The sequence below is a fragment of the Haliotis rubra genome, unplaced genomic scaffold, assembly GCF_003918875.1.
Source record: "Haliotis rubra isolate DU_JTF1 unplaced genomic scaffold, ASM391887v1 Scf86, whole genome shotgun sequence".
NCBI classification, from domain to species: domain Eukaryota; kingdom Metazoa; phylum Mollusca; class Gastropoda; order Lepetellida; family Haliotidae; genus Haliotis; species Haliotis rubra.
In genome coordinates this window covers 2,013,072-2,026,844 of record NW_025767590.1, presented here as the reverse complement: position 1 = coordinate 2,026,844, position 13,773 = coordinate 2,013,072, and the positions used below count along the sequence as shown (strand labels likewise).

Sequence of the window (13,773 nt, the reverse complement as noted above, 5' to 3'; positions counted from 1 at the left end):
TATATACGATTCAAGTTTATTCACAAGAAGATTACATATTGTGATTAGCAAAACCTGAATTTTATTCAGAAGAACATACATATCGATAATATTTTTCAGTCTGTAGAGAAAAGATAAAATATCAGAAGAGACAGAAACCACAATTTCAACGGGCCTATCTCTTCTACCATATTATGATATGCATTTATACCCTGCCTTGTGCATGGGGTAACTGCTCCAGGTCAGGAAACTATGACGATGGGTTGAATATTCCATCTCTTACTTTCTCATACCTATTCATGTATGTATTCCATTACTTAGGCAGATATTCCAAAGTCTTTTAATCACACCTTGGTTGATTTCTCAGAATTCATGAGTTCACTTCTGGGAGTTGCGTTACAGAAGCTCGTACGTTTATCATCTCATATGGCAAATTCCTGTGCGACTCAGTCCGTGGCCTCGATCAATATGACAGAGAGAGGGATCCACTGCATGCGTATCGTAATGCAGAGTCATGAATACTTACATCTGGAAATCAATTGAACTCCGGGTATTAGAACGTCTTGCTTATGTTTGTATTTGCCATGATCTTTCTTGAATGGGTTTGCCAGTGTTGAGTGTTTACTGTGCTCCACGTTAGCACTGAACTGCCCACATATGTTTAGATATTGCTGTGATCGATCCCCATGCGGACTTGACCTGTGTGTATATATTTAGTTATGGTCGTCGTTAGTACTGTACTCAGTTGGCCTTCTGTTTAGATTTTTAAACTCTTAGTAGAATTGGTTCTGTGTTATGTTATTTATTTATTTTTTATTATAAGGATTCGTACCGAGTTGGCCTTGTGTGTTTTAGATGTTTTAGATAGTGTTCTTTGTGGGGTGTTGGGCTCGCATATTCTGATATATTTTGATCGATCCTTGTGCTCAGAAGGCGATGCATGTGTACTTTTATACAGTTATGATTGTCATGAGTTCCGATTTGGTCTCAAGTGTTAAGGCCTTGCTATGGTCTATGGTCTTCCTATGATCAATATCAGTGCTGACATTGCTGTGTATTTAGACATGACATTGAGTTATGATCATCGTAAGTTCCGATTTGGTCTTAGGTGTCAAGTTCTTGCTGTGGTGTATATACGTACTGACATTGCTGTGTGTATTTAGACATTACAATCATTCTAAGTAGGGAGGTGGCCGTGTGCAAGCCGACATGACCTTCTGGGTCATGGTGAGTGAGTGAGTGAGTTTATATTTACGGCGGACTCAGCAGTATTCCAGCTATATGGCGGCGGTCTGTTAATAATAGAGTCTGGACCAGACAATCCAGTGATCAACAGCATGACCATCGATTATGGTCCACATATAAAAAGCGACCTGAGCGCGACTCATATCGTAAATCTATGTTACAAAAAGTCACGCTCATCGTAGCACTAAGATCACTTCGTGTGAGAGGTCCTGTGTCGTGTGAATTAAATAAACATGCTCAAACTCGATATCAGGTTAAGACACCAAATTTCTCAATATCAATATTTTGTAACAATCCTGTATTTATGGACACGATAAACAACCCAGTCTAAAGGTGTACTGAGACCGATTTGTGTGAATGTAAGACAGTTCATGGCATGTTCACCCAAGAGAGAAGGGCTCCAGACATTGTTCCAAATTAAATTGAATCAAAGTCTTCTGCACGACAAATAAACCTAACCACACAGCATGAACCATAACCAATAGGTTACACAATCCTATTAATACGTCTCTATTACAACCATAATGTCTTCCCTCCCGCTTGACCCTTACTGTAATGCTATAGTCTAACATAAAGCAAGTCTACATTTCTAAAAACTCATCTCACAGGGGCTCCTTATCAGTTACAATGGCGTGTTTTATTTTTATCAAAATTATGTTTACTGCTTAATCTATATCTGACCTTCACCATGAAATTCAAGGTTCACATAACACAAGTGTCATATTATTTACCTTGTAATGAGGTAGATCTGTAGTCTGCACCAAGGTAGAGCGGCTGTTTCAATTTATAATCTTGGCCATAATTTCATTTCAAATAAATACTTAATTCTGTATGTTATTTGCAGGAATAGTAAACAAAATTCCACATAACACATTTTCACATGTATCTGTATTTATTTCCTTAGTTCAACTTCTGTTGGATTCGGTGGATTTTTACATGGAACAAAGTTTACAGCTAATTTGTACAAATATGCACTTCAATATGGTGAAATATATACACTATGCATTTAGGTGACATCAGAACTGCTAATACGTTGCTAAAATACATTCTGGATCCTATCTTGGTAATAGGTGTTATAAAATAAAAATAAACAATTACAACAACTCACACATGGATATATTTTGATGTATTAATAGGAAATGTGGTACATGTCGAAAAGGTCCAACCAGTAGCTTCTAAGGTGAAAACATGATAGAAGAACAAAAGATTTGATGATTTAATTCATGGAAAATAATGTGTTCAAATTGAAGAATATTACTAAGGTGTATTGTTGCTGTAAATGTAAATCATTTATTCTACAGTATGACTGAGGGAACATAAACACTTTTCCCTCCATATACTTTCAGAATTACCAGGAATTATACCAATACATTTATCTAAGTTTTAATCCCTTTTTTGATGTTGAGTTGTTGTTACAAGCATGATCTTATAAAAGAACATATTTCTTCTGAAATAAACTAGATGGGGATATTTCTATTTAATTAGTGACACACCAAAATGAATCTTAAAAATGTATACTGAAATATATTTGACTATACAACAGAGACAGAGTGAGTTTACCCATTTGGACTCTGATAAATCATACACTACTCCAGAACTTAAGGACCACCTGATAGTTACATATTCCTGTAGTCAATCTGTCATGCCACGACTGATTAACCATAGCACTATGACAAAATCAGATGGCCCTGACAAGCAAATGGGTGTTTCATCCCTTTGAAAATAAATGTCTGGGACTGCTCTTCAGCCTGAACTGAATCCCTCTTTAAAGTAAGATCATGCCTGAACACCACAGAAACAGAAATGTAATGTTATTGTAATACTTAACATTGAGTCATCCATATATACTAGGTTAAAAGGTGAAATAATTTTGTTTTTATTGAGAGGTCTTAAACTTTGTAAATACTGTTTTACATCAAGCAAGTTTCATAACACATTTGTTTATTTGAGAGGAGAAACTTGGCTGCAACTTCGGCCAACATTAAAAGAAATACATAAGGGCTTAAATGCAACTAATTTCACACCATAACACTTTAAAATATGAGTTAAATCTATAACGTTTTAAAGTGCACTGTTATCACAGTAGTGGTTGAGACAATGTGAGTGACCTTAGGGCATGAAACCAGCAGGAAGTCAAGTCTATACTGTTTGTGTAGAGCTCTAAAGAAAGAGACAGCAAAAAACACACTACGACTCCGTGACATGTTATAACATGACGCCATGCTGTGTCACACACACTATGGAACACTAGTGACTACATGACATGGCCACCATGGGAACATGGCATTGTCCAACTCTGAAGTCACAGGAGAAGAGTTATGTAAAAGAAACTAAACTGGGTTGCGTGTTATACACACTGTAATAGCATGTACAAGATCTGTGTCTGTTTGAGAAATTATATAAAAATGAATTTTATGCCCTAACAACTGAAATAAAAATCCACAGACAATGATGGTCTTAATATCTTTAATTGGTTGCTATACATGAACAAATTTCTCCCAAATTCTGTTCCACAAGAATGGAATTCCCTGTTTCCATGGTTACGTCCATCTGGACAGAAAATGAGAAGAAAGACCAGGGACTTGTGTTAATGTTTATCATTTGAGTAGAAGTGCTAAATCATCACATTACTGCCCATGCAGTTCTCACCTTTAACAGATAAACAAGTTTGAAAAATCTCTAGGGTGCTGTTCAAAAAAAAGTTTATACAGACATTGTAAAAGGTTGAATATGTAACAGAGGCTTTTTCAGCAAGACCTACACATATACTTCATATATATATTTATATACTTATATCTACAGTCACGACATCTATTCACAATATGAAGAAGTTACCAAAAGAAAGAAGCCTGATAGTGTATGTATGTGCACTTAGACAATTCATATACATATCTTACATACATACGACTGAGTGGAAATCGGATGAGAATTCTCCACAAGAAATAATTAACAATGAAAAATGCTTAAGAAGTAACGTGCATTACTAATTCCAACATACTTCAGAGCATTACACAGCTGCGAATACATTTAGTTCATGATACGACCACCAGGGTCTGTTATCAGTATGCTCCATTGTGACAACATAACAATTAGTTACGTGATTCTCTTGTTAAACACAATTTCTCTGTACACTTTGATACTGTGTAGCATAACAAAAAGGGAACACAATCACTGAAATCGTCAGTAACTCAGCTGCACTAAGTCCATTTTCTGCATCAAATCCAAATGAAAGAAAATAAATTGTAAAAAGACTATCATGCAATTTACCTAAATTTGCCTCGGGAAGACAATGCTTTCCGAGACATGTGAGAGTGTCAGTTTCGCCGTCCTCGTCTACTGACTGGACAAAGTCGTAGCTGAGATGAGTCCAGTGTCCCAAACAAGGGTGTTAGGTTATTGTAAGTTCACTCAGATCTCATAATGAGCTGTTCCCAATATGAAAGACTCCAGTTTGGCCACATGGCCAAGTCCACTTCCATAGTCCTATAGATATACCCTCTGGCATCCCAAGGGACCACACAAAGTCTGTATGTGATTCTTCCCTCACACCAAGCCTCACAAGTGAGGCCCTTATCAGCATAGCACTGATCACCATCACAGACATACTCCAACCCTTTTCACGAATGAAAAAAATTGCATATTAATACTCCAGTCATGACTTGTTTGATAACAATACAGTTACGATGAACGACAACCCAGCAACTTGATCATCCCGCGATGTACTGGCATCCGATTCCATCTGACCAGGACACCTTGCACAGATCGCCATATCCAGTCAATCCATACAGAATCAGTGAGCAAATAATATCGTAAAAGGTTGATGCATATGGTTGTCTTTGTGTTAGAGATGAATGAATGCAGTGTACGCTCCTCTTGAATAGTGGTGTGATGTTGAGTACAGAAAATCACATTCTAAAACTGTCATTTTCGGGACATTAAGAAAAAGTGTTTCTAATTCCACTATCGTCTAGATACGATGAGAAATTTGCACAATTTAATTCCCATGGAATCAAGCCTTCATCACAGATATTTGATTCAACATATTTTTCCTTTTCACTCGTACAATATTAAACTGTCCCCACGTACATCGAGTATGTTTTGGAGTTTAAAAAATAACGTCACAATATATTAGATCTGAATCAAGGTAAATGTCATATTAAAGTCTGTCAAATTATGTCAGTTATCAAATGAAAGCCTCAATGAACATGTCATGTGCTAGCTACCACTGACCATGTCAATGTATCTTATTGATTTTTAGTCTCTTCCTCTGCTTAAAAGAGTGGAACCACTATGCAGAATTTAGTTGATTCAATATTTGATTTCCTGTGATATGCAAATTTTGATGGTTTTGTTGTCCGGCGTCCATTTTTGCCAGATGAAAGGGAAAAACCTTAGCCAGTGGTGGAGACAGGAACTGGATGCCAAAGATATTGTGGGTACTGGCGGCCGGCCACCAGCTGATAGCTGATAGTTAAAGTATAACACAACAGTTGCTGCAGCCACTCTCCCCACTCTTGTCCTTCTTTAACTGGCCTGAAACAAACAAACAAACTTGTTATCAAACAAGTGAAGGTGGTGACAAGGTTTGTTATTATATTCAAAATCAGGGTCACAAACACAATACCTTCTATAGTGCTGACATGGTATTTTATTATATTCAAAATCAGGGTCACAAACACAATACCTTCTATAGTGCTGACATGGTATTTTATTATATTCAAAATCAGGGTCACAAACACAATACCTTCTATAGTGCTGACATGGTATTTTATTATATTCAAAATCAGGGTCACAAACACAATACCTTCTATAGTGTTTAACTGTGTGGTTTTTTTGGTTTTTGTTTCTGTGTTTGGTTGTTTGTTTTTGTGTTTGTTTGTTTGTTTGTTTTGGGTGTTTTTTTTTGTTTTGTGTGTGTGTGTGTTCTAACATGTCACACAGCAACATTCAGGTGAAGGACAGTACAGGCACTCCAGTGACAGATACTGATGATCAATCCTTAAAATCACTGCCATTGTGTTTGGGATGTGTTGACACGCCCAAAGTTCCCAATCCGGTCTACCCCAGGAATTTTGGTCACCTCCTGCGACAAGCATAGGTTGATGGGGTAAATAGGTGTTCTCATAATGACGATTGAAAACCAAGGCATTTTGTGATTTTCAGAATTGTCAATTTCTCTATTCACAACACCCTCAATGATGGTAATCAGTTTTCACACTTGAAGTGCCAGTTTATACACAGAGAAACAAATAAAGGATCACATGAAAATTCAAGTGTTCCTTTAATATTTTCCAGTTTTTATCACTAGCTTTGAATAACGCTGTGGGAGAAAATGTGAGAAACAAATGTAGGAACACTGCCATGAAGTGGTGTTCCCTTATTTGTTTCTCTCAGTATATATTGTAGTGGAAATTGGTCAGATGGCTGCAACACAATTAGAATTTAACTCACAATAGATAAGATATCCCACTAAAGAAACAATTCATAGTTGTCATCATTGTCATAAAAGTGACCACTTTAACAAATAATGACACTAACTACTTATCCATGGCCAGATCTTCCTGCATAGAAAGCTTGTCAGAACCACCCATGTAAATATTATAATCTACAGGAAATGATAAAACAAGATCAAAGTTACTTGAAGTAGGCTTTTGAAATATAAAAGTATATGACACAGATTTTGATGTAGTCAGGAAGGACAAACAACCTGAAGATACCAATACACAAAATGAGGAATACAATAATGTAAATTTTACTTATCGGAATAGTGATAAAAACGAGTAATGTCCCCCAAAATGTTTGAAATTCTAATAGCTCTTATATATTTTTAACATCAACAAAACTAGTCCAGGCTTGCACTAATTTCTATCCTTGCAAACAGATTTATTAATTTTTAGCAGAAGGCAGACTATTCCAACAATATAGTCACAAAGTCTGGCTTTCACAAATGTAATCATTGTTAAAACAGCTGGAGTAAAAAGACTTCAAGGACATCCAAGATATCATTTTTATGCTTGTGTACCTAGGCAAACCTCAACTCATTAAATTCTGTAAAGAAAACCATCATTTTCTACATTAAACATAATTCTATCAAACAATAAACATTAAATCACACTGTGACAATGAAACTCGCCTCTTCTGTATAATGTCTTCATCCATCTATTATAATGATGATTTACCTGATTATCTTATGTATGGAGCTGCTACAACAGATAGGCCTTAAGCAGTGTTGCCATGGCACACGTCTGATGTAACAACATACGGTAATAAGACATAATTCCTCCATCATCGGCAATAATCAATACAAATAATCACATGCACAGACAAATTAACGTTATTGTATTTCTCAAATTTCCTGTAGTTTATCCCCAAATCGAAGAAAAACTGACATCAGGGAAATCCAGCCTGATCAGAATTCCAAATCCTTCAGAGCTAAAACAGATAACATAAATGTATTTGTTCTGGAGCAGAAATTGATTTTGGTGAAAAAATATTCGAAGAAGGCAATCTCATTTCAAAAGCTGCTAGCGTCACGGTGCATGACATTTCTCAACCTCGCTGCTCATCGCAAACAGCACCGTCATCCCCTGCTACACCATGAGTTAATAATGCCTTTACCAATACCAGCCAGTACCATACACTGATGTGGTGTAGTGACCCAGCCTCTTTGGGTCCATCACTGCGCGGGGTATTCCATGCAATCATCTTAATGTAACCATTAATGTCTCATGAATTTGGTTTTGTAGAAATGGTATGAATAACAAGGAACTGAAACACTGTCAGACTTTTACCATTTGTGTCTGATCATTTACATGATAACATTGTCAAAATCGCTTTAGAAGTCAAGGGAAAGAAGGCATCAGTGTGTTTCAAACATTATTTTTTTTGTACGATTTGTTATTTAGAAAGAAAATGCATTTTTGATAGGTCTGAAGTAGCACTTGACATAAAAAGAATTCAATTCAAAATGAATTGCATGTTTTGAACTCTTCACAGTTGTACATGGTGCAAAAATATCTAAATGTTGAAAGTAGCCGACACAGTTGATTCACACCAACAAAGAACCTGAGGCAATGTAAGCTTGATTGTTTGGTCTATGGAAGTAGGGAATACTGAGAGGTGGATACAGGAATTATTGTACAGGGGTTGGAAATGATGACAGAAGGGGAGTGTTTAGTATCCAAATCAGATTGAAACTTTGATAAATGGGATAACCAATTATGTTTCAATGTGTATAAATCACAGAAAAATATGTGTATTTTGTGAGATTAGCTAATCTCCAAAGATGTTTCTATAGATGTCAGAACTGCAGAAGTTGGACAAACGTTAAGTCCAGATGGGCTAATTCCACTTCTTTCTCTCAGCACCAGTTTAACAATACATTAAATTTATCAGAAATGACTGTACATATAAATGTCCACAAAATCAATCAATGCTCTCCAAACAGAATGGATTTCAATCTCTTGTCAATGCTTTCACAAACAGATTGCAAATGTTCATGGTTCAATAATTCATCCAAAACTGCCAATATCTTCAACCCAGTAGGCAGTAGTCACAGTGCACATACAGATCACAACTATTTATAGGCCTAACATAACTACATCAATAGGGGACAAGACTACTGGCCACTGATTGAAGGGGATGCTATTCCATATCAAGACAGCTGATGATGATATTCAACCACTCCATGACGGCTAGTCAGTAAACTAGGTCAGATATCCTAATCCAACTCCTGCAGTTAAACCAAATCAATCCCGATCACAATCCTGATCACGGGGTTTTAACTTCCCGCAACAATCTATTACTTTAATGTCAAATGCCGACATCCACATTTCTGTCATTTATTTCCCCTGATCATAATCTCTGATTAGGCAAACGAAAGTAATAACAATGAACATGGACGTGGACGTGTAGCAGGGAGTGTAATGTGGAATAGGATTACCATATTCTGGAACAAAATAGAGTATTTTCTCACAATGTAGTGTCTGAAATCATCAGATGTTATTTCACCTGGTATATATAAGAATTTTTAACTGTAGGCACAAGGCCCAGGTCTTGGAAAGTTCTGTTCGCTATAGCAGGGATTTACCTCGACTCCTACATTTGAGGGTCCCTGGAACTCACACTATTATTTTCAGAGGTCCTGGACTACAAAATGGGGTTATTAATAGTATGTTGTAATATTGTTGTAATTCAATTACTGTTACTGTATTGTGCATCGCGATCATCACATTAATTACAGCAATTAAATTGCAAATGATACCATAACCTGGTTAGTAGCAGACTCAGTGATAACTTATTGTTACTTGATTGAAATTTTTACAAAAAGTATTTGAACTTTTTCTGCGGCCCTGTGGACGCACATATAAATTTCGTTGCATCCATTGTCAATTTTTATGCGTATAGGACGCAGGAATTCCCGTCCCATAAATCCCTGCTATAGTAGGCTCCGCTGGTAAGGCTGAGGACTATAATGCACCGAAATTGATGACAAGGACAAGTTGGGGCAATCTGACTCTCGCCTGTTTGACACAACAGTAAATCTCTTGCAGTTTTATTATTTCACTTTACTACTATGGGGAAAACAGGTTCTGATAACCACTAACTGAAACATATGACTCAATATATGAAATAATGTGGATGCTTCTTCCATATTCCTGTCCTGTTCATACTATACATGAACCAACATGGCAAATGTTGATCCTGGAATGTTTCTCAAGAAACGGACTAACTCAAATACATGTAGAACACATATATGCTTATCTAAGATTCGTGAAAGGATTGATTTCAAGATTTTCTGCCTCACCTATCAGTCTTTCTACAACTCAGGACGTCCTACCTTCAAGACCTTCTGACACAATACTCTCCAGAAAGAACTCTGCGCTCATCACAACAACTGTTACTTGCTGTCCCGAGCTACAATCTCAAACCATTTGGCTCAAGAACCTTTTCATATGCAGCAGCTTCTCTGTGGAACTCTCTCCCTATCGAGTTAAAATCATCTCCTTCCCTAAGTACATTCAAAACACGACTAAAGACTCATCTATTTCTCCGCTACAAGTGACTTCCAATCATCCGTACCTGCCAGCCGTATATAGTTTTAACTTGAGCTCAGGATGCGCTTTGAGCATATCCCTGTGACGTGGAAAGGCGCTATATAAATGGCCATTATTATTATTATTATTATCTTATCTCAAGCTTGAAACCCTGACTGTAGGATACTTTCCACTTTGCCATGAAACTGCACACCATTGGACTATTACTGAATAAAATATTAATCATCATTAACTAGGAAAATATGAAAACATGATTATAAATGTGTTACATAACAGACAAAGCCCATAATCAGCTATAGTATTTATAATAAATTGATTTCTTTTAAAACCAAAGTACAGTATGCCCATATTTGTAATGACAGTTGCTTGATTAAAAAAAGAAGCTATACAGTATCAGAATTCAGGGCAATGACAGCACTATTGTCACTTGTGACCAGATGTTTATGTATACACATGTCAGCCCCCTGATAGTGGTATGTTTAATCAGACAGGGGTATGTATCTCTTTGTATATTTATCTTTAACCTTGTAATCCATGGGATTGGACTGTTTGTGACTGAGCGTTGTGTGCCACTTTTAGTATCAGAAATGACACAGAATACGCCTCCATATATTATAACCATGTGAGGAATCAAAACAGACAAGACAAGAGAAAATCTTAACTTACAGACTACCTTATTTAATCAGCATATATGTATTTTATTTTTTTGTTGTTTAACGAAACATTCAGAAATATTCCAGCTATATAACAGTACCCTACATAAATAACTGTAGGACCAGACCAGACCATCCAGTGATAGACGCTATGATTATCATTTTGTGCATTTATGATATGAGTGAGTGAGTTTAGTTTTACGCCACGCCCAGCAATATTACAGCTATATGGCGGCGGTCTGTAAATAATTGAGTCTGGACCAGAAAATCCAGTGATCAACAGAATGAGCATCGATCTACGCAATTGGGAACCGATGACATGTGTCAACGATCCGATCCCATTAGTTGCCTCTTACAACAAGCATGGGTTACTGAAGATCAATATTCTAACCCAGATCTTCACAGGTATTCAATTGAAGAACAGAACCACAGCTAACTGGCACAAAGCATTCTCAGCTCAATAAGTAGATGAAACAGCAGCAACACTGTTCAATTGCTATTTCACTCACGGGAATAAGTTGCTGTATTCTGAATCAAAATAATCACATGGAATAATCATGAATCCTATTTCAAACTGTGGCATTCTGATTCACCAATAATACCATGCACATATAGAATTAGATTTGAACTTAACAAATAGAACTAGATTTGAAATTTATTACAAACGTGTCCTAACCAGAATCAATGGACAGTGTGGCTGAATTTGAAGGTAGCCCTGCATAAAGTATGATGTAGATTACTAGTTTTTATCCACTCTTGTTTAGGTAAGCTAAAATAAGCGACCAGGAAATATTTATAGGAGCTGCATTTCATAAATCTATAAGACTTGTTAGTTTCTAATGCACTGGAACATACGGGTCCCCAACCTAACGTCAAAATGAAGACATTAACACAAGAAATGAAATGAACTTATTTCTCATATTCATTAACGAAAATATTAGATTTCTCTAAGATTATCTATTTTAAGAAATTGTGCAAAAGAGGTGAAAAAAGACTAAATGATCAAAGATTTTGATATCAAAACTCAATTTCTGGGACCCAATAATCAAAACAGTTTTATATCCTTTTCACCTAATCTCTTTACTAATCAATATGTAAACAAATCTATTTCCAGCACTTATTTATTTTTTATCCCAAAGCCATTTAACTTGTTTATCTTGAATCCTTTTCAAAGAGGCGTTCTGACAGGCTTGAATAAAATCCAATTGGGAGTCCAAACCTCACAGCTCATGGCCAGATTTCAACTCTAGTCTAATTTACTAATCACTCGCATTTACATTCAGACATTCGTCGTACTTCACTAAAACCAATCAATAATTGATAAACTACAGAATCTTTCAGAGTCAAGCTCTATTTTTCCATCAACTCCTTTTGACTAGAGCAGGGAATATTTGGGAGAAAATGTGGGTTAAAAATATATCTGTTGTCATTCAAAGATATAGGGCAATGGTCCCTTGTGAAGAGGCAGTGGCTCGACACAGGACCATACAGTTTGTACAAGCCTGGCGGTCAGCACTGTGTGTTGCTTCACGGTCAGATTAAATGATACGAATTTTATGGATTGCTGTTGCCTTCTGTCTGATCAGATCTCAGTTCTATTTTGGATGATTTTCAGTTGCAATTCCTGACTTTTATTCAAGTAATAAGGCAGGACTAGTTTGGTTCATCACTTATAAAGTTGTAACCTCAAGTGAGTTGTGTTTTAGAAAGTTTAAACAGAATGTCAGTAATATCAAACAATAGTTATTGCTCATAATCCTAAGAATGCTACATTTATTACATCACAGCACTAAGACTGAACTTAAAATTTGAACACAAGTCTTCTTTGCAGCCACAACCAGCTGTTCTAGCAGTAATCTGTCTCACAGTCCCTGAACCACATTATTTTCCCTACTGCCTAGCCCTCCCTACAATGCTAAAGCCAAAAATGAAGCAAGTCTAGATTGAATATCCCAACTCACTGGGGCTCCTCTTCAATTTAAATGGGTTTATTTGTTACTATCAAAATTAAATATATTCAGGGTCTAAACATTAGTCTTTTCCAGCAGGAGCACTGTCGGCTCACAGCTCGTAAGTGCACAAAGAAAACCTCACTTCTTTCCTGTAAATGTGCTAAATGTGCCTCTCTTTCTCCGCACACCAGCACTTGGCAATGTAGTCACACTATTACTAAGATGTTTAGTTATTACCATCAGTCATTCCACTCTTGAGGCACGCTCACATGAGTGGGAAGCAACCTAAAACAAACATTTACTAGCGTGGGGTAATCCTTGAGCAATGGTACATTTCTGACAAACCAAGAATCACGATCTGGGTAAATCCATAATTTGATCCTATGATAAGTAAATCCTGGCTCAAATAAGGGACATAACTTTGTTCACGGCACACGGCATCTAACTGTATGAGAGAGTAACGATAGCTGTACGCTGTTCTTATCAGTATTGTACTGACACTGACAATGGCTCCCAAGAAATGAAATAAAACAGTAGTTTTGAGAAAGACATGCAATTATTAAATCCTTGGCTACCAAATTTCCAAATGAGAATGAAATATAGAATGAAATTAAGAATGAAAGCCATGTTGTTCCTGGATTTTAACTGCAGAAAACAGAAGCCAGAACCCTCATCATGTTTATATTTAACACTGCCTCACTTTTATTATCTTCAAAGAAACCAAAAGCTTTGCAAGAATTTTAATAAGCACATTTTCAGTAACAACATCTGAATGTGTAAATATAGGTCAACCTCTGTTTTGAAAACAAACACATTAATCAGAAGTTCATACTGGAAAACCTGACCACACAATTAGAGCTTGACTACAGCAACTATTTGATCAGCAAG

At 36.5% G+C, this 13,773-nt stretch overlaps 1 protein-coding gene across 1 annotated transcript in view; it reads right to left on the bottom strand.

Annotated features, from left to right (window-relative positions):
* Nucleotides 1-2,097: 2,097 nt before the first annotated feature.
* The window catches only part of LOC124262862 (ubiquitin-like protein 3), a 45,551-nt gene continuing 33,875 nt past the window's right edge, over nucleotides 2,098-13,773 (bottom strand). The window contains exon 5 of the mRNA XM_046697442.1: nucleotides 2,098-5,757. Within this exon, the coding sequence (XP_046553398.1) occupies nucleotides 5,696-5,757 (62 nt within the window). The 3' untranslated portion in view covers nucleotides 2,098-5,695. The remainder of the gene's footprint in view (nucleotides 5,758-13,773) is intronic.